This window comes from Microcaecilia unicolor, chromosome 12, assembly GCF_901765095.1.
Source record: "Microcaecilia unicolor chromosome 12, aMicUni1.1, whole genome shotgun sequence".
NCBI classification, from domain to species: domain Eukaryota; kingdom Metazoa; phylum Chordata; class Amphibia; order Gymnophiona; family Siphonopidae; genus Microcaecilia; species Microcaecilia unicolor.
In genome coordinates, this window is record NC_044042.1 from 13,134,910 (window position 1) to 13,159,261 (window position 24,352).

Here is a 24,352-nt window from a genome sequence, read left to right on the forward strand (position 1 = left end):
TTGCAAATATCCGCTGGGAACAGTAAAGTAATATCTCCCCAGGATGTCACTGTATGACTTGTAGAATGAGCCCGAAGGCCTAAGAAGCCGGCTTCCCCACAAGCAAATAATTTGATGTGATAGTCTCCGTCAGCCATCTAGCAATTGTGGGCTTGGAAGCCATGAGGCTAAGCCTCTGTTGACCAAGAAGCACAAACAGTCTGTCCGATTTATGAAACTCATTCATGACTGCCACTTGAATTAGGTCCACGTACCATGGCCTCCATGGTCAATCCGGGGCTAAGAGAATTGTTCAACCCTGGCGCAATGCGATCCTTTTCATCACACAGCCTACCACGTGCCAAGGAGGGAAGACATATTAGATCCGTCTCCGGCCAGGGCTACAGTAGGGCATCGATCCCCATCGAGTCCAGTTCTTTCCAACGGCAGAAGAACTTGGGCACCTTGGCATTCCCTTCCATCACCATTAAGTCCAGAATTGGAGAATCCTGTTAGCTCACTATCAGCTGAAAAGCCTGGCTGGGCAGTTCCGAGTCCAAGGAGTGCCTGCTAAGAAATTCTGCCTCCTCATTCCAGGACCCAGCGATGTGAGCTGACAAAAAGCAGAGAATACTTTTCTTCACCCAACACCACGGTCGCATTATTGGAGAAAACTCGGACCGGGGCCAACACCAGAAAAGGAGCAAAGTCACATAAGGCATTCCACACTGCCCTGAGCCAAGTGATTTAGGGACAACTGAGAATCTTGTTCTACCCAGGTGCCTTGTTCCAGATAATAAGCTCCCTACCTGACTTGCTGGCATCAGTTGTCAACCACCTCCCATTGTGTTATCAGAAAGGGAGCTCCAACGGTCAAATTCCTAGGCAACCACCACCACTGCATACTCCGTCTGGCAACCAGCATCCGAGGAAGACGACGGTCATACTTCTGCGACACTGGAGACCAGCAGCTGAGAAGACACTCCTGTAATGGCTGCATATGAGCTTTTGCCCTTGGCACCCATTTCCAATGCTGACATTGATCCCAGAACCAAGACGTAGTCCCAGATCCTCTCCCTTGCCGTGTCAAATAGAAAGCCTAGATACTCCAGCGTCTATGACGGCAGGTAGTCTGCTCTTCTCGAAATTGATCACCCAACCCAATGACTGCAGAAGATGGACAACTTTGTTGCTGCCATGCTGTCCGAATCGAATGATGTACAAAACGAGCCAGTTGTTGAGATACAGGTGAACTCTGATTCCCAGGCACTGAAGGAAGGGCCCCCCACCCCCCCACCACCATCCACCACCATAACCATGGCAAAGCCCAGAACTGGAGGCGACAGCCCAGAACTGCACAATGAAGAAATCTTTGATGTGGTGGCCATATGGGTATATGCAAGTACGCCTCCTTGAGATCAACTGCGGTAAGAAATTCTCCTGTTTGAACAGAGGCTATGACTGCTCTTGGTGCTTCCATTGGAAAGCGGGACACTCGGGAGGTAGTGATTTAGACCTTTGAGATCTAAGACCAGATGAAAGGTGCCTTCCCTTCTTTGGGACAATGAAGTCGATGGAATATCTGTCTTGTCCCTGTTTGGCCTGGGGAACTGGAACACCAGCAAGGAATCTGCAGTGGCCTGAACCTCAATCACCTTCGTTCCCTTTCAACAAGAAGAACTCCAACTTGTAACCTTCTGTAAGGATATCCAGAACCCACATTTTAAAACAAGAGAGAATTACACTGAATGAGTACTTCTAGATAAATTAGCTAGTTCTTTTTTTTTTACTGTAATCCGCTGAGATTCTTACTGTACACCGCCTTGAGTGAATTCCTTCAAAAAGATGGCAAAGTAAGTCCTAATAAGCAAGCTGCTCAACTGGAAGCCAGTAAAGGAACTGCAGAACCAGCGCGAAACGTTCCCCATAATTAACCCCTAAAATAGGACCAGCCACACGTTAATACTAGCTGCAGAGAACAGACATATTTCCTCAGAGTCCCACTAGAGAGCTGTTGAAACAGCAAGACAGCAGCGTTTTGCAATGAAGAGCAAGGACCTCAGAAAGGGCAAGGTGGAGAGAGAGAGAGAGAAAAAAAAAAGAAAGTGATCTCCACCCATGTTATCCTTCACACTGCTTTCCCAAGAAACAAGTCTCAGAAGTCACTGTTTAATCCTTGGCAGAGAAACAGCGCTGAGCAACCACCTTTCTGCTATGCATGATGCTGACTTGTGCTGCTTAAAATCATCACGTGAGGCCCGTGCTCCGAAAAGCTAGCCTGTCCTTTGCTTCATCTTGGCTTTTTCCTTCTTTTTACTTTTCTTTTTCTTTTTTAAGAATCTTATTTTGAGGTTGCCAGGTCCACTCCTCAGATGTCCATTCTTTCTTCATGCTTTGCGTGGGTCACTATTATAGGATTCTGAGGAAGATCTCTGCTCTTCAGCCCTCTGTGCAGTCTTCATGCTTTGTGTGTGTCGGTGTGATGTCTGCATGGGATTCTGAGATCTGCTCTTCAGCCCTCTGTGCTGTCTTCATGCTTTGTGTCGTTGTGATGTCTGCATGGGATTCTGAGATCTGCTCTTCAGCCCTCTGTGCTGTCTTCATGCTTTGTGTCGTTGTGATGCCTGCATGGGATTCTGAGATCTGCTCTTCAGCCCTCTGTGCTGTCTTCATGCTTTGTGTGTGTTGGTGTGATGTCTGCATGAGATTCTGAGATCTGCTCTTCAGCCCTCTGTGCTGTCTTCATGCTTTGTGTCGTTGTGATGTCTGCATGGGATTCTGAGATCTGCTCTTCAGCCCTCTATGCTGTCTTCATGCTTTGTGTGTGTCGGTGTGATGTCTGCATGGGATTCCGAGATCTGCTCTTCAGCCCTCTATGCTGTCTTCATGCTTTGTGTGTGTCGGTGTGATGTCTGCATGGGATTCCGAGATCTGCTCTTCAGCCCTCTGTGCTGTCTTCATGCTTTGTGTCGTTGTGATGTCTGCATGGGATTCTGAGATCTGCTCTTCAGCCCTCTGTGCTGTCTTCATGCTTTGTGTCGTTGTGATGCCTGCATGGGATTCTGAGATCTGCTCTTCAGCCCTCTGTGCTGTCTTCATGCTTTGTGTGTGTTGGTGTGATGTCTGCATGAGATTCTGAGATCTGCTCTTCAGCCCTCTGTGCTGTCTTCATGCTTTGTGTCGTTGTGATGTCTGCATGGGATTCTGAGATCTGCTCTTCAGCCCTCTGTGCTGTCTTCATGCTTTGTGTCGTTGTGATGTCTGCATGGGATTCTGAGATCTGCTCTTCAGCCCTCTATGCTGTCTTCATGCTTTGTGTGTGTCGGTGTGATGTCTGCATGGGATTCCGAGATCTGCTCTTCAGCCCTCTGTGCTGTCTTCATGCTTTGTGTGTGTCGGTGTGATGTCTGCATGGGAATCAGAGATCTGCTCTTCAGCCCTCTGTGCTGTCTTCATGCTTTACGTGCCTAAGTGCAGCACTGCATGGGACTCAAAAGATATAACACAGCAGCGCCTCCCCCTCCCCCCATTGATATAGTTATAATGTTGGTCAGGTTAAGCAGAAACTTCCATTAAGTTCTACACACAGGCATCGCTTCAGAGGAGAAACAGAAAAATTAGAGCTGGGTGTGGAGGTGGGGGAAGGGTGGCTTATTTTAGCTGCAGACAGATCACCTGAAAGTTATTTTGCTCATAAAAATGTGGATACTACTTCAGTTCTGAGTTTCAAATAAAATGCATGAGGTTAGCCATCTCTGAAAATCGATGCAGGGAAGGAGTGGGGGGGGGGGGGGGGGGGGGGTGGAAGAGTTTCAGACCTGATAATGTCTCACTCCTCCTCTCTGCAAAATATTTTCACAACCCAACCACAAGGCTCCATTTGTCTGTCTCAAGAGCAAATTAATTCACCCCTCACCCCACCCACTGTCCACTGAAGGGCTGGAGAGTGACAGAATTAGGTTCTGGCTACCTGAAACCAGGACCATCTCTCAGGCAAGCAGAACCAGGTGAACTGACTGCCCTGAATTAGTCAAGAGGAGGACACTTCCTCCCAGACTGACTCAGCTACGGACACTTTGGAGCTACGTGCCTCAGCTCACATCACAAACACGGAGGCAATCGGCATGCTTTGACAAGGAAGGAAAGATCAGTAACTGACGTTTCAACCAGATCCAGTTTCTCACATGTTGGAAACAAGTGGGTGCCCCCACTTCCTATCTTATGTCCTCGGTAGAGAATGCCATGGGGTCGGGGACACGTGGTTAACAGAGCCTGCGGGGATGGGGAACAGAGCCCAGCAGGGACAGGGACAAACTTTGTCCCCGTGTCATTCTCTACTTTGAAGGCTGCAGCTATTTATGTTCGAGTGATGCAGACGACAATGTTTTCATTTCTTGGAAACACGAGCAAAAGTGCTGGCCACAACTGCCAAAATTTGCACGGGGGGGATCCTGTGCTTTCCTGCTACCAGCACAACTTCTGAGATGACATTTTCTATTGCAGGAAGGACTGTAGAAGGCAGGAGAGCTAGACTGATTCCCGAGATTGTTGACGACTTATTATTCATCCACAGATTAAAACATCATAACAATTCCGCTTGAAGTCTCGGCAGCCATTTTGAAGAAGCGGCGGCAGAGGGCACGAAAGAGTGGGGTTCCTTCCTGTCCCGAAGAGGCCACCAGACCACCAGGGTGCATTACAGTAGGTTCGGGGGGGGGGGGGGGGGGGGGGGGGGGGCAGGAGAAGGCCAGCCGGTCCAGAAACCCGGACAAACAGGAGGACTGAAAAAAACACCCGGACCCCCCCCCCCCCCCCCCCATGACAGTCTCCTGAAAAGGAGGACAGGTCCAGAGAAATCCGGACATATTTAACCCTATATGTACTGTACTATGTTATGTTGTTCTGTGCGTGTGCACGTTTTAGATATTATGGTGCTGATATTTAGACCGACTAACTCTCATCCTCTGGCAGCGAGTCCCAGACTATTCTTTGAGTGAAAAATATTTCCTCCTATTTGGTTTACAAGTATTTACATGTAATTTCATTGAGTGTCCCCTGGTCTTTGTATTTTTTGAAAAAATGAAAAATTCACTTCCACCCATTCTACACCATTCAGAATTTTATAGACCTCAAAAGATTGGGTGGCAGAGCTGGTGGCGGGAGGCGGGGATAGTTCTGAGCAGACTTATACGGTCTGTGCCAGAGCCGGTGGTGGGAGGCGGGGCTGGTGGTTGGGAGGCGGGGCTAGTGCTGGGCAGACTTATACGGTCTGTGCCAGAGCCGGTGGTGAGAGGCGGGGCTGGTGGTTGGGAGGCGGGGATAGTGCTGGGCAGACTTATACGGTCTGTGCCAGAGCCGGTGGTGAGAGGCGGGGCTGGTGGTTGGGAGGCGGGGATAGTGCTGGGTAGACTTATACAGTCTGTGCCAGAGCCGGTGGTGAGAGGCGGGGCTGGTGGTTGGGAGGCGGGGATAGTGCTGGGCAGACTTATACGGTCTGTGCCAGAGCCGATGGTGGGAGGCGGGGCTGGTGGTTGGGAGGCGGGGATAGTGCTGGGCAGACTTACACGGTCTGTGGACAGGTACAAATCAAGGTAAGGTATACACAAAAAGTAGCACATATGAGTTTGTCTTGTTGGGCAGACTGGATGGACCATGCAGGTCTTTTTCTGCCGTCATTTACTATGTTACTATGTATATATCTCCCCCCCACTTCAGCCGCCTGTTTCCCAAACTGAAGAGCCCTAACCTCTTTAGCCTTTCTACTACTACTACTACTACTATTTAGCATTTCCATAGCGCTACAAGGCATACGCAGCGCTGCACAAACATAGAAGAAAGACAGTCCCTGCTCAAAGAGCTTACAATCTAATAGACAAAAAATAAATAAAGTAAGCAAATCAAATCAATTAATGTGAACGGGAAGGAAGAGAGGAGGGTAGGTGGAGGCGAGTGGTTACGAGTCAAAAGCAATGTTAAAGAGGTGGGTTTTCAGTCTAGATTTAAAGGTGGCCAAGGGAAGAGTTCCACCCCCTTTATCATTTTGGTCGCTCTTCTTAGAACCTTTTCTAATTCCGATATATATCTTTTTTTGAGATATAGCGACCAGAATTTAACAAAATACTCAAGGCGAGGTCGCACCATGGAGTGACACAGAGGCATTATAATATTCTAGGTCTTAATTTTGCATCCCTTTCCTAATAATTCCTACCATCCTGAAGTAGCTCTAACTGAACACAGTAACATAGTAAATGTCGGCAGATAAAGACCTGCACGGTCTATCCAGTCTACCCATTAAGGCGGCCAGAGTTGAATCTAGTGCTCTGCACAGGTTTGTTTGTTATATTTGTACCCCGCGCTTTCCCACTCATGGCAGGCGCAATGCAGCTTACATGGGGCAATGGAGGGTTAAGTGACTTGCCCAGAGTCACAAGGAGCTGCCTGTGCCTGAAGTGGGAATCGAACTCAGTTCCTCAGTTCCCCAGGACCAAAGTCCACCACCCTAACCACTAGGCCACTCCTCCACTGTTGCTACTATTTGAGATTCTACATGGAATGTTGCTATTCCACTAGCAGCATTCCATGTAGAAGTCGGCCCTTGCAGATCACCAATGTGGCTGCGCAGGCTTCTGCTTCTGTGAGTCTGACGTCCTGCGTCAGACTCGCAGAAACAGAAGCCTGCGCAGCCTTCTACATGGAATGTTGCTAGTGGAATAGCAACATTCCATGTAGAATCTCCAATAGTAGCAACATTCTATGTAGAATCTCCAATAGTAGCAACATTCCATGCAGAATCTCCAATAGTATCTATTTTATTTTTGTTACATTTGTACCCTGCGCTTTCCCACTCATGGCAGGCTCAATGCGGCTTACATGGGGCAATGGAGGGTTAAGTGACTTGCCCAGAGTCACAAGGAGCTGCCTGTGCCTGAAGTGGGAATCCAACTCAGTTCCTCAGTTCCCCAGGACCAAAGTCCACCACCCTAACCACTAGGCCACTCCTCCACTGTTGCTACTATTTGAGATTCTACATGGAATGTTGCTATTCCACTAGCAGCATTCCATGTAGAAGTCGGCCCTTGCAGATCACCAATGTGGCCGCGCAGGCTTCTGCTTCTGTGAGTCTGACGTCCTGCACGTACGTGCAGGACGTCAGACTCGCAGAAACAGAAGCCTGCGCAGCCTTCTACATGGAATGTTGCTAGTGGAATAGCAACATTCCATGTAGAATCTCCAATAGTAGCAACATTCCATGCAGAATCTCCAATAGTATCTATTTTATTTTTGTTACATTTGTACCCTGCGCTTTCCCACTCATGGCAGGCTCAATGCGGCTTACATGGGGCAATGGAGGGTTAAGTGACTTGCCCAGAGTCACAAGGAGCTGCCTGTGCCTGAAGTGGGAATCCAACTCAGTTCCTCAGTTCCCCAGGACCAAAGTCCACCACCCTAACCACTAGGCCACTCCTCCACTTCTTCATGAATAAACCCTGGTAAACTTAATCTCCGTCTCTCCCTGCCAATTTTGGGGGACAGACTGTAGAATCCGCCCTGCATCTGTCTTACTTCCTAACCTCTGAAGCTATTGTCAAAAGCTCAGTCCAGCTACGAGATCATTTAAAGACTACTAAGCAGGGACTGTCTTTTCTTCATGTTCAATTGTGAAGCGCTGCGTACGACTGGTAGTGCTACAGAAATGATTTATAATAGTAGTAATAATAATAATAATCATCATTTCTATAGCGCTACTAGACGTAGGCAGCACTGTACAGATTATATACAGCTCATTTCTCAGTCCCTAAAAGGCTCACAGTCTAAGATTTTGTACCTGGGGCAACAGAGGGTTAAATGACTTGCCCAAGGTCACAAGGAGCTGCAGCGGGAATTGAACCCAGATTGCCAGGATTAAAGCCCAGTGTACTAACCATTAAGCCACACCTCCTCCAAAGATTTAGTATTGTAAGTTGAAATGAAATAAATAAAAGATATATAAAGAAGATAAAGGTATGTATTTCCAGCTGTGCACCTCTGCTCCAAGTCGCTCTAAATATCGGGAAAAGGTGTACAGAATTTCTAAAGAGTAAAGAAAACATCTCGGACCAACAGGCAAAAGAAACTATCTAAGTGAAGAACAAAGGCAGCCTCTTACAGGAACAATTTGCGAAACGTCCTCCAATCCAGAGGGGACAAAGCGAACATTGTCCGAGCTACACAGGCTCTCGGCCAAAGCAATTTACTATTCCTAACAGCCCGCGGAGTCCTTGCAGGAGGTGAAAGGTCCAAGCGAATACGGAAGAGAAACTGCAGGGGAGGAGAGGGAGACGGATTCTAAAACGATTAAACCCCCGCAACACAATTTATGTACATTTACAGCCCACTCATCACAAATCTAAGCGAGCTACCACATAAAGCATATATAATGATGCCTACAATTAAAATAAACATAAAACCGAGCAGAGGGAAACGACATTTTCAGTTCGTTTTTATCGTCACTTCCTTCCACAGGCCACCTGCTCCCTGGCAAGACGTTAAGGATGAGTCAGAGTTTGTTCCAGAAGCATCAGTGGTTCCGGTATTAGGCAACTCACCTCCCCCCCCTTTTCTCTATCCTCACGGGACCGAAGGGATCAAGGCTCTGCTGTGCCAGCCCTTGGCAAGAGCTCCAGGCTGCCACCACAGGGACACAAGCAAAGCAGGAATGTATCATGAACAGCCAAGGAAAGCCAGATTCTTCATTTTACGAGCAAGGAATAGCTAGAAATTAACTTGTCCAAACCTTTTTTTTTTTTAAACCCAGATATGCTAACCACCGTTACCACATCCTCCGGCAACGAGTTCCAGAGCTTAACTAATCACGGAGTGAACAAAATATTTCCTCCTAATTTGTTTTAGAAGTATTACCACGCAACTTCGTTGAGTGTCCCCTGCTCTTTGGACTTTTTCAATGATACAGGCACAAGTTTTACACATCAGTACTAGTTTAAGATGAACGCATCCACATCTGTACCAGGGGCGTAGCCAGACCTCGCGGTGGGGGGGGGGGCACATTTTAGTCTGCCGCCCTGCTGCTACCCCCCCCCCCCCCCGCCGTACCCCACAGCAGCAAATACCTTGGCTGGCGGGGGTCCCCAGCCCCGCCAGCAGAATCCTTCTCCAGCGCCGGTCTCCGCCACCACCACGTTCCCTGCCCTGATCTCTCTTCCTTCCTGATGTCCTGCACGCTCCTTTAAGTGAAACTGAGCATGCTCAATTTCACTGAAAGGAGCGTGCAGGACGTGAGGAGGAAGGGAGAGCAGGGCAGAGAATGCGGGTGGCGCTGGACACCGGCACTGGACAAGGTTGGGGATCCCCGCCAGCAAAACCAGGGGACCAGATGAAATTTGGAGGGGCCCAGGCCCCTGTGGCCCCACCTAGCTATGCCACTGATCTGCAGCTTCTTCGGACCAGGTGTAAGTGTGCACATTACAAGAGGGACAATGTAGGAGTCTGGTTGATAAAGGCACATAAACAGACCCCTCTTTAGACATTTCACTGTTCTGAATTTATCCCTTTAAGGTTTGTGCATTGTCCATATTTCTTTGGGCTGGTCGTCTGTTAACAATTATATTTCATCAGATAAGTGCTCTGTACTGATGTGGCCCCTGCCTCTCTCTCTGCTGCACTGCAATCTGTGGACGATTATTCAGGGAAGCGATTTCTAAATGTCTGAAAGAAAGAAATAAAAGCCCAGGGACAGGCATTAACCTTAAACCACTTCTTTACTTCACCATTTAGTGCCAGTTTTAAATGCCAGTCCTACAGGTGATGTAAGATTGAACTTTAACTTGCTTTAATGGAAAGTAAAAGAAAATTAAAAAGACAGATCTCGACTCCTGGGCTTCTCAAGTTGGTGAGCCCTGGAAACAGCATCTGTAATTAAGGATCTCAGGTCCCAGAGGACCCAATGCTGGAAGACCCATGCCAGAGAGACCCCTGGGCTGGGACCCCACACATACACACTACAGGGGCATCCCCACCAGTGGTCTCCACCAACTTGCCAATGATGCTGAATCACTCCTTCTGGTGTCCGTTATTGGGGCCTGCCACCATTTTCAAGATGGTAGTGTTTCTGCCAAGGTCACTGATTACCATTAACAGGGACTGACCCCCAGGGGCGTAGCCAGGTGGGGCCATGAGGGCATGGGCCCCCACAGAATTAGTCCTGGCCCCCTCTACTTTCACCCCCCCACCACCGACCCTCCCCCACCACTTTCGACCCACCCCCCCTCCCACCGCTGCCACCACCAGGGGTCCCCCACCCCGCCAGCCGAACTCCTCTTCAGCGCCGGTCTCCGGCGCGTGCCGTTCGCAGACTCACAGAAACAGATCACCGAACGTGCTGAAGAGGACTTCGGCTGGCGGGGGTTGGGGACCCCCGCCAGCAAAGGTACCTGGCGGTGGCGGGGGAGGGTCAGCAGTGGTGGGGGAGGGGTGGCGGCACAGGGAGGGGGCTAAAACGTGCCCCCTCACCTCGGGCTTTGGACCCCCCTCTAAGCCCCTGCTGACCAAAGTAACAGCGACCTAGGAATGAGGGGGCCGCATTCAGTGTCTTTGGTGAGGTTGTGAGGGGACCCTCAGTGTGAGAGAGAGCCTGTAGAGTAGATGGGGAAGAGGGGCAGGCGAGCGAGTTGAGGTTAGGGTCTTCTCTGGTTCCAGGCCAAAACACCTCCACTTTTATTCCATACACTATTATCAAAAAGTGGCCTGTGCTTACAGAACAGTACGTGGTCAGAATATGGTCATTTCTGCACATTCTTGCCATCTAAATTTAGGTGGCCCTTATAGAATTACCCCTTAAACGCTCACTTGGGGAGTAATCGTATACATCATTCCCCACATCTAAAGCACATTTACATGCGGAAAATGGCTCTTAGGAGAAACGTAACAGAAGCCCTGCTGAGTCAGGAGAAGGTCCGCGAGCCCAACATCCTGTCTCCAGAAGGGCCGGCAAATAATTTTTAAAGCGCACACTTCCCCCCAGCCGCAGCCCCAGTTTATAACAAGCGATGCATTACCATAGGAGTGGAGGAGTGGCCTAGTGGTTAGAGTGGTGGACTTTGGTCCTGGGGAACTGGGTTCGATTCCCACTTCAGGCACAGGCAGCTCCTTGTGACTCTGGGCAAGTCACTTAACCCTCCATTGCCCCATGTAAGCCGCATTGAGCCTGCCATGAGTGGGAAAGCGCAGGGTACAAATGTAACAAAAATAAAATAGATACTATTGGAGATTCTACAAGGAATGTTGCTACTATTGGAGATTCTACATGGAATGTTGCTATTCCACTAGCAACATTTCGTGTAGAAGCCTGCGTGGACACATTGGTGATCTGCAAGGGCCGACTTCTACATGGAATGTTGCTAGTGGAATAGCAACATTCCATGTAGAATCTCCAATAGTAGCAACAGTGGAGGAGTGGCCTAGTGGTTAGGGTGGCGGACTTTGGTCCTGGGGAACTGACTTTGATTCCCACTTCAGGCACAGGCAGCTCCTTGTGACTCTGGGCAAGTCACTTAACCCTTCATTGCCCCATGTAAGCTGCATTGAGCCTGCCATGAGTGGGAAAGTGCGGGGTACAAATGTAACAAAAATAAAATAAATAAAAATATCATTGGCTTACTGCAGCAGGTGCTATGTCTGTTTATGTGTGTGTGTGTGTGTGTGTGTGTACACACATAAACACTAGTGAGAAAGGTTGAAGTGAAGAAAGAATCCCACCAACAGCTGCAGCAACTTGACTTTAGCTACAGGGAAACCGTTATACGCCGCAACCCTGAGCCCCTGATATTAATGGGCACCTCGAGGCATTATACGGTTCAAACACCACCACCAGGAAAAGCTGCTTTCTAATGTGGTCAGCTAGTCTCTTGAGACATCAGGAGCAACGCACCCAAAAGGGATTTTTTTTTGGGGGGGGGGGGGGGTATTTTTAGCTAGGGCATTATGTTGGAAACCTCAGCAGTGTGATGTTAGGTATCTTTGCAACTGTGGCCTCTCTTTCAAACACACAGACGTCTGCCTGCTTTATCCATGAAAAGGGCTCTCGACCCGAGTGCCAGCACCGTCCCTATTCTCAAAAGGGGGTCTCCCGTCCTATTTTCTTGCGACAAGCAAACGGTCCAGACTTCTCCAAATGCAGGGTAAACAACAACGATGCCTTGAGCAGAGACGTGTAAAATAGGCATTCGAAACCGCAGCACCTGCAAAATTCTTTTTCAGCTGACAGATGAAAACATTAAGGCCTCCCTCCTTCTTCCTGCCAGAGGCAAAAATCAATCTTTAATGGTTTCAAAAAGGCTCCATCTCCACCATTATAAAACCTAAATAAAATGTGAACCGCACAGCGGAAGCCATCATCGGAAACCTCACCCCAAAAAGAGGTGCTGGCTGGGTCACTAAACAGACAAACATGACTATATCTAAATCCAGGAAAGCAAAAGACCAGCCCGTCGGATCTTCACAGGGGAGGCAGGGATAGTAGGCAATGTGGATAGGCCATGTGATCTTTACCTGCCGTCATTCTCTCCGATTCTGTATTTCTGATGCAGCTAGCTGTACCCTTCGTACAGACGTGATAGCCTCCCATATACCACTGTGCCCAGCACCTGGGTGACAGCCACACGTGCAAACCCTGCCAACAAAAATCCTGGATGGCTAACAATGCATTACGGCTTTTACTCTGTTCTTTCTCCTGCTCTCTTGCCCAGCAAATGTCAAGGTCGTAGCAGAGGGAAAGAGGTAGGGAAAGACGCTATCCCGCATGCTGGGACACAGCTGAAAAGGGCAGACATCAAGTGACGAGCAGGATACCGTCAGGCTTGTTAAAACTGCCAACACCACATAAACTTTATTAACTAGTTTCCATGATGTAGTACACTACTACTACTATTTAACATTTCTAAAGCGCTACCAGGGTTGCGCAGTGCTGTACAATCTAACAAAGAAGGACAGTCCCTGCTCAAAGGAGCTTACAATCTAAAGGACCAAAAAGTGCAGTCAATCAAGATTGAGGCAGTCTAGATTTCCTGGCTAGAGGTACAATGGTTAGGTGCCGAAAGCGACATTGAAGAGGTGGGCTTTGAGCAAGGATTGGAAGATGGGTAGGGAGGGGGCTTGGCGTATGGGCTCAGGGAGTTTATTCCAAGCATAGGGTGAGGCGAGGCAGAAAGGGCGGAGTCTGGAGTTGGCGGTGGTGGAGAAGGGTACTGAGAGGAGGGGTAGAGATTCATTTGGCAGTGATCAGTGTTTTTTTTTTGTCTGCCACTGACTTTACGCACAGATAGTCAACGCTGGGCCATGCCGGGCACCGGCACGGAGCATTCAGGCATATGTTGCCAAATAAAACACAGCGATATTCAGAAGATAACCAGTTATGATGAACCACATAAAGATAGGACTGTGTTTTATGTGGTTCTGTTTATGTGGTTATTCTTCTGTTTCAATATTTTTGTTGAAAATTTTCTTAGATTTATCTAAGCTAACAAGATAAACAAACAGATGTAAAAAAATGCGCGGCCTAACTAACTTTCGGAGATCACTGAAGACCAGCCTGTTCAACAAGGCACACCACAATGATCCATTCTAATTACCAGACAACGAAACTCAAGCCTGAACTGGATAAAACCTAACTCTCTATACTCGACTACCAAGGTCTACTCTACCACGAATGAACTTCAATGCAATACCACTTGATCTCTTATTCCGAATATGAACTCTTTACACTTGACTGTTTAATCTACTATGTCAATCATGATCTTTAATGTAATACCACTTGTATCTCTCACTCCGGAAATGGCGATCGCCATGACCGAACAATGTAAGCCTGCAAATAGGTGGGAAAATGTGGGATACAAATAAATAAACAATAGGTCAGCTACATAGCATACGTAAAATATCAATAACGCATCGTTACAATAAACATTATAGTAGGTAAGGACAGTTGTCAATTCTGTGGTCATTTACAGCAAAACAAGTCTGTAGGTGGCCAGGTGGCCATTACGGACTTAAATGAATGACATTTGTAAGCAAGTATTAGTTCATATTTCTTAGGAGTGGAGGAGTAGCCTAGTGGTTAGTGCAGCGGACTGTGATTCTGGGGAACTGGGTTCGATTCCCACTACAACTCCTTGTGACTCTGGGCAAGTCACTTAACCCTCCATTGCCCCTGGTACAAAATAAGTACCTGAATATATGTAAACCGCTTTGAATGTAGTTGCAAAAACCTCAGAAAGGCGGTATATCAAGTCCCATTTCCCTTTCCCTATTTGAGATTCTACATGGAATGTTGCTACTATTTGAGAGTCTACATGGAATGTTGCTACTATTGAGATTCTGTTGCTACTATTTGAGATTCTACATGGAATGTTGCTATTCCACTAGCAACATTCCATGTAGAAGCCTGCCCTTGCAGATCAGCAATGCGGCCACGCAGGCTTCTGTTTCTGTGAGTCTGACGTCCTGCATGTCCAGGCTTCTACATGGAATGCTGCTAGTGGAGGAGTAGCCTAGTGGTTAGTGCAGCGGACTCTGATTCTGGGGAACTGGGTTCGATTCCCACTGCAGCTCCTTGTGACTCTGGGCAAGTCACTTAACCCTCCATTGCCCCTGGTACAAAATAAGTACCTGAATATATGTAAACCGCTTTGAATGTAGTTGCAAAAACCTCAGAAAGGCGGTATATCAAGTCCCATTTCCCCCTTTATAGTGCAGATATTCAGAAAAGTTCAGAAGTGAGTTCTCTTTTCATTTCCATATTATTACATGCAAGGCAATTGCCAGTAGAATGTTGAAAAGTTTACCAGAGGATTGAGGTAGGGAAATTTCTGAACTGAAGGAGCGAAGGACGACATTGTTGTAGGAGATATGTAAATCTGGAGGTAGATGAAATATGTTGGAAATTCTGGACCAAATATAGTTCCGAATACGCATGTACATTTGGACAATAGAAGATGGTACGAGATGGGGAACCTTCAGTGGAAGAACAAGACCAGCAGGAGGTTAGGGAGATTTGATTGGAGAGCTTAGCCAGTCTTATTGGGGTCCAAGTAGGCAAGAAAGGATTATGAAAAAGGATGACCGAGATATAGCTGCTGATTTTGCTGGGCGTCAAGTTTTAGACCAATAGGTTGACCAGTCAAATTCTGTTGTGGTTATGTGGAATATCGGCACGTAACTGGCTAAGTCCTGACTCCGCCCCCATAATTAGTTTCGGCTTAAGGGGCATTTTCAGTGGCACTGAAATATGCTTACAATTTAAACGGTGAGTTACCATTTCTGGCCGTTGAAATCACTTTAAATATCGACCACTACTATGTTTAGTTCCTGTACTGCAGCTTTTGGCGTGTTTGACCTATTGCTGCCCAAAATCCCACTCTGTTCTCATAAAACTGAGAAAGCACCACACAGCTCAAACTTACTGTGAGCTATGTGGTGCTGGACAAAACATGATAGCTGTTTGAAAAAGTAGCACCAGTAACAAGCCTCCGGAGATAGTACAGTGGGGGGGGGGGGGGAATTAAAAACTGGAGAGGGAACGGGATGGGTCCGATACCGTGGAGCCCAGTCTTTTTCTTATTCTCTGCGGGTGTTGCGGGTCGACCTCACACCCAGCAAATTTTTTTGAAGCAGGCTACAAGCGCCGCCAGAGTTGTACTTGCTGCCCATTGGAAGCAGGCCCACAACCCCTCCGATATATCGGTGGATCCAAAAACTGAAGCATATCTGTGAGATGGAAAGATTGCTAGCTTCTTCTACTAACCTATAAATGTACTCACTCTGCTGCTCCCCAGTATCTCTCCACACTCGTCCTTCCCTACACCCCTTCCCGTGCACTCCGCTCCATGGATAAATCCTTCTTATCTGTTGCCTTCTCCACTACTGCCAACTCCAGACTTCGCGCCTTCTGTCTCGCTGCACCCTACGCCTGGAATAAACTTCCTGAGCCCCTACGTCTTGCCCCATCCTTGGCCACCTTTAAATCTAGACTGAAAGCCCACCTCTAACATTGCTTTTGACTCGTAACCACTCGCCTCCACCTACCCTCCTCTCTTCCTTCCTGTTCACATTAATTGATTTGCTTACTTTATTTATTTTTTGTCTATTAGATTGTAAGCTCTTTGAGCAGGGACTGTCTTTCTTCTATGTTTGTGCAGCGCTGCATACGCCTTGTAGCGCTTTAGAAATGCTAAATAGTAGTAGTAGTACTTGTGACCTGGATTGGCCACTGTTGGAAACAGGATGCTGGGCTTGATGGACCTTCGGTCTGTCCCAGTATGGCAATACTTATGTACTTAGGATTCTGAATGGAATCTTGCTACTCTTTGGGATTCTATATAGAATGTTGCTACACTTTGAAATTCTGCATGGAATCTGGTTATTCTTTAGAATTCTAGAATCTTGCTACTCTTTGGGGTTCTACATGGAATGTTGCTACTATTTGGGTTTCTGCCAGGTACTTGCCCCTACGTCTTGCCCCATCCTTGGCCACCTTTAAATCTAGACTGAAAGCCCACCTCTTTAACATTGCTTTTGACTCGTAACCACTCGCCTCCACCTACCCTCCTCTCTTCCTTCCCGTTCACATTAATTGATTTGATTTGCTTACTTTATTTATTTTTTTTGTCTATTAGATTGTAGGCTCTTTGAGCAGGGACTGTCTTTCTTCTATGTTTGTGCAGCACTGCGTACGCCTTGTAGCGCTATAGAAATGCTAAATAGTAGTAGTAGTAGTAGTATTGATGGCACATGATCTGGGACTCTTTTATTCTTCATGTATAACTCGATTGATCCCATAAGTTACGGTGGTGTTGGGGGGGGGGGGGGGGATAGGAGGGGTGGGATGGGTGGGGGTTTTGAGAGGTAAGAGGGGGACGGAATTTGGGGTATGTCATAAAACTGAAAAAGGTTGAAGTACCGGAATGGTTATTCTGAACAGTTCAATAGATGGAGTAGTGCACTAAGAGATACTCATGTGATCTGTAATGAGAGCAAAGCCATGTTATTATTACTTGTTTGCCACAGTGTTAGAAAGTTGTGTACTGTCTTATCGGATTGTGCCATGATACGCATGATACGTTATGTTTCAGGATTTGTGTACTATTTACTAATAAAGACTTCATGAAAATTAAAAAAAAAAACTGGAGGGGGAAGAGGAGAGCTAGCTTGAAGGGGATGGGGGTGGCGACAGGATACTGGAGGTTGAAAGGGGTGTCTGTCACTTTGTCTGGTGATGGTCTTGGTTCTCACACTGTACTTTTTTTTTTTTTTTTTGACGGACTAGCCCTCACATAAAAAACGGTGAAGATTCTGCAGTAAGCAGATCAACGTACGCACGACAGTGGCATTAGCCAGGGCAGGGTCCTGGGGGCCTAGGCGATCCTCTCAGTTTGGGCTCTGACCACCTTCAAAAAAACTGCAGCACCAGATTCATCGTCTGGCAGGGATGCTCAAGCTCTGCCAGCCAAAGACGGGATTTGTGGCCCAAGCCCCCCCATCTATGCTGCCTCAGCAGCAGGAAGTCGGTGGGGTGCTTCCAGCCACCGATACCGGCACTTCCGCGCGTGCTCAGTTCATTTGAGCTGACGATGTGCGAAAATGCTGGCCTCGAAGGTTGGAGCATTCTGCTGGCTTTCTCACAGCTTCTGCAACATGGGCGGGGGCTCCGGCAGAGAACCCCCAGCTGGTGGGGCTTAAGCATCCCTACCACCAAAGGTATGATTCGTCAGCAGCAAGGGTGGGGGGAGACAGAGGAAATGCTAAGCCCCCCCCCCCCCACTCACACACCCCTCAAAACAAGTTCCGGCTACACCCCTGAGGCACCAGACTCATTTCCTACCTCCTCCATACATGACAGCCAGCATGATGGATGAGATCCAGGACACCTCGCTGCTTGTGGCGTTGAAGATGACTTCAATGTCCTTAAAGAAGACAGTGATGGACTTGGCGAAGGCATAGGAGAATCCAATGGAGATGAATGCACCCACCACCACGGCCCACCCCCAGCCTCCTTCTGGGGGGGTATATCCCTGAGGACCACCAACCGCTGCTGGCATCTTCGGTGATGGTGGTAACTCAGCTGAGACTCAAATATCTGGAAGGGAGAGGAAAAGCAGGGCGTATTAAACACAGGACTATTTGAACCAGGTTACTACAGTATTAGATCGTAACTACAAAATGTAATTTCAGGAAGAAAAAAAAAATCAGAACAACAATGAAATATGAGCCTAGCGCTTAGAACAATCTGGCTGACAACCAGGGAAGCTCAGGTTTTAAATCCCGCTGCTGCTCCTTGTGATCTTGGGCAAGTCACTTAACCCTCCACTGCCTCAGGTACAAACTTAGACTGTGAGAAATACCCAGTGTACCTGAACGTAATTCACCTTGAGCTACTATTGAAAAAGGTTTGAGCAAAATCCCAAAATAATCAGAGCTTCCCAAACTGTGGGTTGGGACCCCAAATGGAGTCAAAACCTGTCTTTGGGAGGTGGGCTCTCCATAGATGCATCAATACTTTGCACCTCCGGGTGGTGGGGGTGGGGGGGGGGGAGAATCACAATTTTATTTGGCCACAAAAAGATTGGGAAGCACTGATCTAAGCACCACAGTGAGTAACTGCAAGGAAGACGTACGTGTGAGCGGCCCATGAGCGTCTCTCTCAGTTACAAACATAGTGCCCGATACTCAGCCAGTGACGATCAGCATTTTGCCGAATGCTGCTGGCATTGCAACCCAGAAATTCAACGCCAGGTCCATGTCCAGGCATCGGCATTGAATTTCCAGGTTTGCGGAGCTGGTTAAGTGCAATGTTCACCACAAAGATAGGCCCACATAAAAGTCCATCCTATTTATGTGGTTAACCTGGTCAGTTAAGTGCTGAACATCGGCCACTGGAACACCCTCAAAACAGCCTGTTTTCAGTTTGGTGCTAACCGGTTATTTTCAACGGCACATTTAAGTGCTACTGAAAATAAGCAGTTAGCACCAAACAGGTGATTCAACCAGCCAGGAGCCATTTACGGCTGGTTAAATCACTTTAAATATCAACCGTGTAGTTTATAGAAAACTAGTAAAAGAGACCCGTTTCGAACAGAAAGGAAAAAGGCGCTAGCAAGGATCCAGGGCCCCCTCCCTCTGTCCCTCCCTCCGTCCTACCCCTGTCCAGGTGGCGTCATTGGGGAACACGGAGCCTGGGCTGCCGTAGCCACGCACCTCCAGCACACACAGGCTGGGCTGTTTTGCTATTTTCTTTGGCGCTCAGTGTCACAGCTGGCCTCACACTGGCTCAGCCCCGACTCATCCGGATTCGCCGCTCCTGTCATTGCGGCTCCTCCCCTCTTCCCTCTGCTAGCCAATCTGGTGTCTCCTTTCCCTCGTCTCCTCCCTCCGGCCCTGATGCATCCGAATTCGCCACTCCTGTCTTCGCAGCTCCTCCCCTCTCCCCGCCAATCTGGTGTCTCTTTTCCTTCGTAGCCTCCCCCATGTCCTGCATCAGTGTGTGTGTGTGTGTTTACCTGGCAACTATACAGAGTTCCCTCGAGGGCGGGGCGATTACGAACCCTACGGACACTACAGGGCTTCACTGCCACCCTGCCACGGAGTCAGCTTCAGAACGTTGGAGGTGCGAATTATTATATTAGATTATAAAATGACACACGTCACTTGGCACACCAACTTAAGCCCGCCACGGACATGGCACAAGAGGAAGCAGGTGCACAAAATGTTGACTTTTATGCCCGCATTCTATAACAGAACCTTAGCGCCGAGATGCCCCCTACAGAATGGGCACTAAGTACACGGCACTGGGGCACCTAGACTGAGGTGTCAATTTATACAGTTGACCCCATTAGACTGTAAATCCTTGGGGGACAAGGAAATTCGGAGCCGATGATGCCCTTCCCCTATTTCTACTCTGTAGCTTTTTCTCTCCCGTGTAAAATTTCTATGTTGTTTTGTTTAGCTGCATTTTTATTGGTCCTGTCTTACTGTGAAATGTCTCGTTTCTCAATTGCTTGTTCCCCCCCCCCCCCCCCCCATCATTTAACTTTACAAACTGCTTAGATTTTTTTAATATAGATTTGCGAGTGGAGGAGTGGCCTAGTGGTTAGGGTGGTGGACTTTGGTCCTGGGGAACTGAGGAACTGAGTTCAATTCCCGGCACAGGCAGCTCCTTGTGACTCTGGGCAAGTCACTTAACCCTCCATTGCCTGCCGCATTGAGCCTGCCATGAGTGGGAAAGCGCAGGGTACAAATGTAACAAAAATAAAATAGATACTATTGGAGATTCTACATGGAATGTTGCTACTATTGGAGATTCTACATGGAATGTTGCTATTCCACTAGCAACATTCAATGTAAAAGTCGGCCCTTGCAGATCACCAATGTGGCCGCACAGGCTTCTGCTTCTGTGAGTCTGACGTCCTGCACGTACGTGCAGGACGTCAGACTCACAGAAGCAGAAGCCTGCGCGGCCACATAGTAGCAACAGTGGAGGAGTGGTGGTTAGGGTGGTGGACTTTGGTCCTGAGGAACTGAGTTCAATTCCCACTTCAGGCACATGCAGCTCCTTGTGACTCTGGGCAAGTCACTTAACCCTCCATTGCCCCATGTAAGCCGCATTGAGCCTGCCATGAGTGGGAAAGCGCAGGGTACAAATGTAACAAAAATAAAATAGATACTATTGGAGATTCTACATGGAATGTTGCTATTACTGGAGATTCTACATGGAATGTTGCTATTCCACTAGCAACATTCCATGTAGAAGGCTGCGCAGGCTTCTGTTTCTGTGAGTCTGACATCCTGCACGTACGTGCAGGACGTCAGACTCACAGAAGCAGAAGCCTGCGCGGCCACATTGGTGATCTGCAAGGGCCGACTTCTACATGGAATGTTGCTACTGGAATAGCAACATTCCATGTAGAATCTCAAATAGTAGCAACAGTGGAGGAGTGGCCTAGTACATAAGTACATAAGTAGTGCCATACTGGGAAAGACCAAAGGTCCATCTAGCCCAGCATCCTGTCACCGACAGTGGCCAATCCAGGTCAAGGGCACCTGGCACGCTCCCCAAACGTAAAAACATTCCAGACAAGTTATACCTAAAAATGCGGAATTTTTCCAAGTCCATTTAATAGCGGTCTATGGACTTGTCCTTTAGGAATCTATCTAACCCCTTTTTAAACTCCGTCAAGCTAACCGCCCGTACCACGTTCTCCGGCAACGAATTCCAGAGTCTAATTACACGTTGGGTGAAGAAACATTTTCTCCGATTCGTTTTAAATTTACCACACTGTAGCTTCAACTCATGCCCTCTAGTCCTAGTATTTTTGGATAGCGTGAACAGTCGCTTCACATCCACCCGATCCATTCCACTCATTATTTTATACACTTCTATCATATCTCCCCTCAGCCGTCTCTTCTCCAAGCTGAAAAGCCCTAGCCTTCTCAGCCTCTCTTCATAGGAAAGTCGTCCCATCCCCACTATCATTTTCGTCGCCCTTCGCTGTACCTTTTCCAATTCTACTATATCTTTTTTGAGATACGGAGACCAGTACTGAACACAATACTCCAGGTGCGGTCGCACCATGGAGCGATACAACGGCATTATAACATCCGCACACCTGGACTCCATACCCTTCCTAATAACACCCAACATTCTATTCGCTTTCCTAGCCGCAGCAGCACACTGAGCAGAAGGTTTCAGCGTATCATCGACGACGACACCCAGATCCCTTTCTTGATCCGTAACTCCTAACGCGGAACCTTGCAAGACGTAGCTATAATTCGGGTTCCTCTTACCCACATGCATTACTTTGCACTTGTCAACATTGAACTTCATCTGCCACTTGCACGCCCAATCTCCCAGTCTCGCAAGGTCCTCCTGTAATCGTTCACATTCCTCCTGCGACTTGACGACCCTGAATAATTTTGTGTCATCGGCGAATTTAATTACCTCACTAGTTATTCCCATCTCTAGGTCATTTATAAATACATTAAAAAGCAACGGACCCAGCACAGACCCCTGCGGGACCCCACTAACTACCCTCCTCCACTGAGAATACTGGCCACGCAATCCTACTCTCTGCTTCCTATCTTTCAACCAGTTCTTAATCCATAATAATACCCTACCTCCGATTCCATGACTCTGCAATTTCTTCAGGAGTCTTTCGTGCGGCACTTTGTCAAACGCCTTCTGAAAATCCAGATATACAATATCAACCGGCTCCCCATTGTCCACATGTTTGCTTACCCCCTCAAAAAAATGCATTAGATTGGTGAGGCAAGACTTCCCTTCACTAAATCCGTGCTGACTTTGTCTCATCAGTCCATGTTTTTGTATATGCTCTGCAATTTTATTCTTAATAATAGCCTCCACCATCTTGCCCGGCACCGACGTCAGACTCACCGGTCTATAATTTCCCGGATCTCCTCTGGAACCCTTCTTAAAAATCGGAGTAACATTGGCTACCCTCCAGTCTTCCGGTACTACACTCGATTTTAGGGACAGATTGCATATTTCTAACAGTAGCTCCGCAAGTTCATTTTTTAGTTCTATTAATACTCTGGGATGAATACCATCAGGTCCCGGTGATTTACTACTCTTCAGCTTGCTGAACTGACCCATTACATCCTCCAAGGTTACAGAGAATTTGTTTAGTTTCTCCGACTCCCCCGCTTCAAATATTCTTTCCGGCACCGGTGTCCCCCCCAAATCCTCCTCGGTGAAGACCGAAGCAAAGAATTCATTTAATTTCTCCGCTACGGCTTTGTCCTCCCTGATCGCCCCTTTAACACCATTTTCGTCCAGCGGCCCAACCGACTCTTTGGCCGGTTTCCTGCTTTTAATGTATCTAAAAAAATTTTTACTATGTATTTTTGCTTCCAAAGCTAATTTCTTCTCAAAGTCCTTTTTTGCCCTCCTTATCTTAGGGTGGTGGACTTTGGTCCTGAGGAACTGAGTTTGATTCCCGGCACAGGCAGCTCCTTGTGACTCTGGGCAAGTCACTTAACCCTCCATTGCCCCATGTAAGCCATATTGAGCCTGCCATGAGTGGGAAAGTGCAGGGTACAAATGTAACAAAAATAAAATAGATACTATTGGAGATTCTACATGGAATGTTGCTACTATTGGAGATTCTACATGGAATGTTGCTATTCCACTAGCAACATTCCATGTAGAAGGCTGCGCAGGCTTCTGTTTCTGTGAGTCTGACGTCCTGCACGTACGTGCAGGACGTCAGACTCACAGAAGCAGAAGCCTGCGCGGCCACATTGGTGATCTGCAAGGGCCGACTTCTACATGGAGTGTTGCTAGTGGAATAGCAACATTCCATGTAGAATCTCCAATAGTAGCAACAGTGGAGGAGTGGCCTAGTGGTTAGGGTGGTGGACTTTGGTCCTGGGGAACTGAGGAACTGAGTTCGATTCCCACTTCAGGCACAGGCAGCTCCTTGTGACTCTGGGCAAGTCACTTAACCCTCCATTGCCCCATGTAAGCCGCATTGAGTCTGCCATGAGTGGGAAAGCGCGGGGTACAAATGTAATAAAAATAAAAATATATCAAATAAATTGAACTACTTACTGTACCTAAATATAACTCGCTTTCAGCTACTACTGAGAAGAGGTGTGAGCGAAACCCAAGTTAATACATCTCAGAAAGTGGAATGCAAATAGATTAAAAAAAAAAAAAAAAAAACATTTCTTTTTTTCTTTCTGGTCTGGTAACTCTTCCTATCTCATTTTATACCCAGCTCAATCAGCTCAGCAGGTGCAGCAGACTGGATGGAACATATGGATCTTTCTCTGTCGTCATTTACTATGTTACTACGTACAACCGATGCTGGAATCTGGTATCCAGACCCTTCATTTGCCCTCTCTGGGGGTTATCCCTCCTTATTTATTTATTAGGATTTATTTACCGCCTTTTTGAAGGAATTCACTCAAGGCGGAGTACAGTAAGAATAGATCAAACATGAGCAGGAGGCAATTAGAGCAGTAAAAATATTCGAACAACAATACAAAGTATGGCATGGTATGCCTCTTGCAATGACAACACAATATGTACTAGAACATTATAATTGATAGCGAAGGGTAAGGTAAAGTTGTAACATATAGATGAGTAAGAAAGTAGGAAGAATTAGAAAGTAAGGTGACTGATTTGAAGAAAGTTGCACATGAGGTCAGAGAGATGGTTAAATATCATCTCAGCTAGGGTAGGAGTGGATAAACATGTCCCGCTGCAGTATGTGCAGCCCGTGTCATTCCTTGTGGGTTGTAGAGACTAACAAGTTAGTTACTTCTTCCATTAAAGGCCTGGTTGAAGAGCCAAGCTTTCACCTGCTTCCTG

At 47.5% G+C, this 24,352-nt stretch overlaps 1 protein-coding gene across 2 annotated transcripts in view; it reads right to left on the reverse strand.

The window, feature by feature from the left end:
- Positions 1 to 24,352, reverse strand: part of SLC16A1 (solute carrier family 16 member 1) — an 80,655-nt gene that overhangs the window by 13,239 nt on the left and 43,064 nt on the right. For both annotated transcript variants that reach the window (XM_030221692.1, XM_030221693.1), the window contains exon 2: positions 17,846 to 18,100. In XM_030221692.1, the coding sequence (XP_030077552.1) occupies positions 17,846 to 18,062 (217 nt within the window). In that variant the 5' untranslated portion in view covers positions 18,063 to 18,100. The remainder of the gene's footprint in view (positions 1 to 17,845; positions 18,101 to 24,352) is intronic.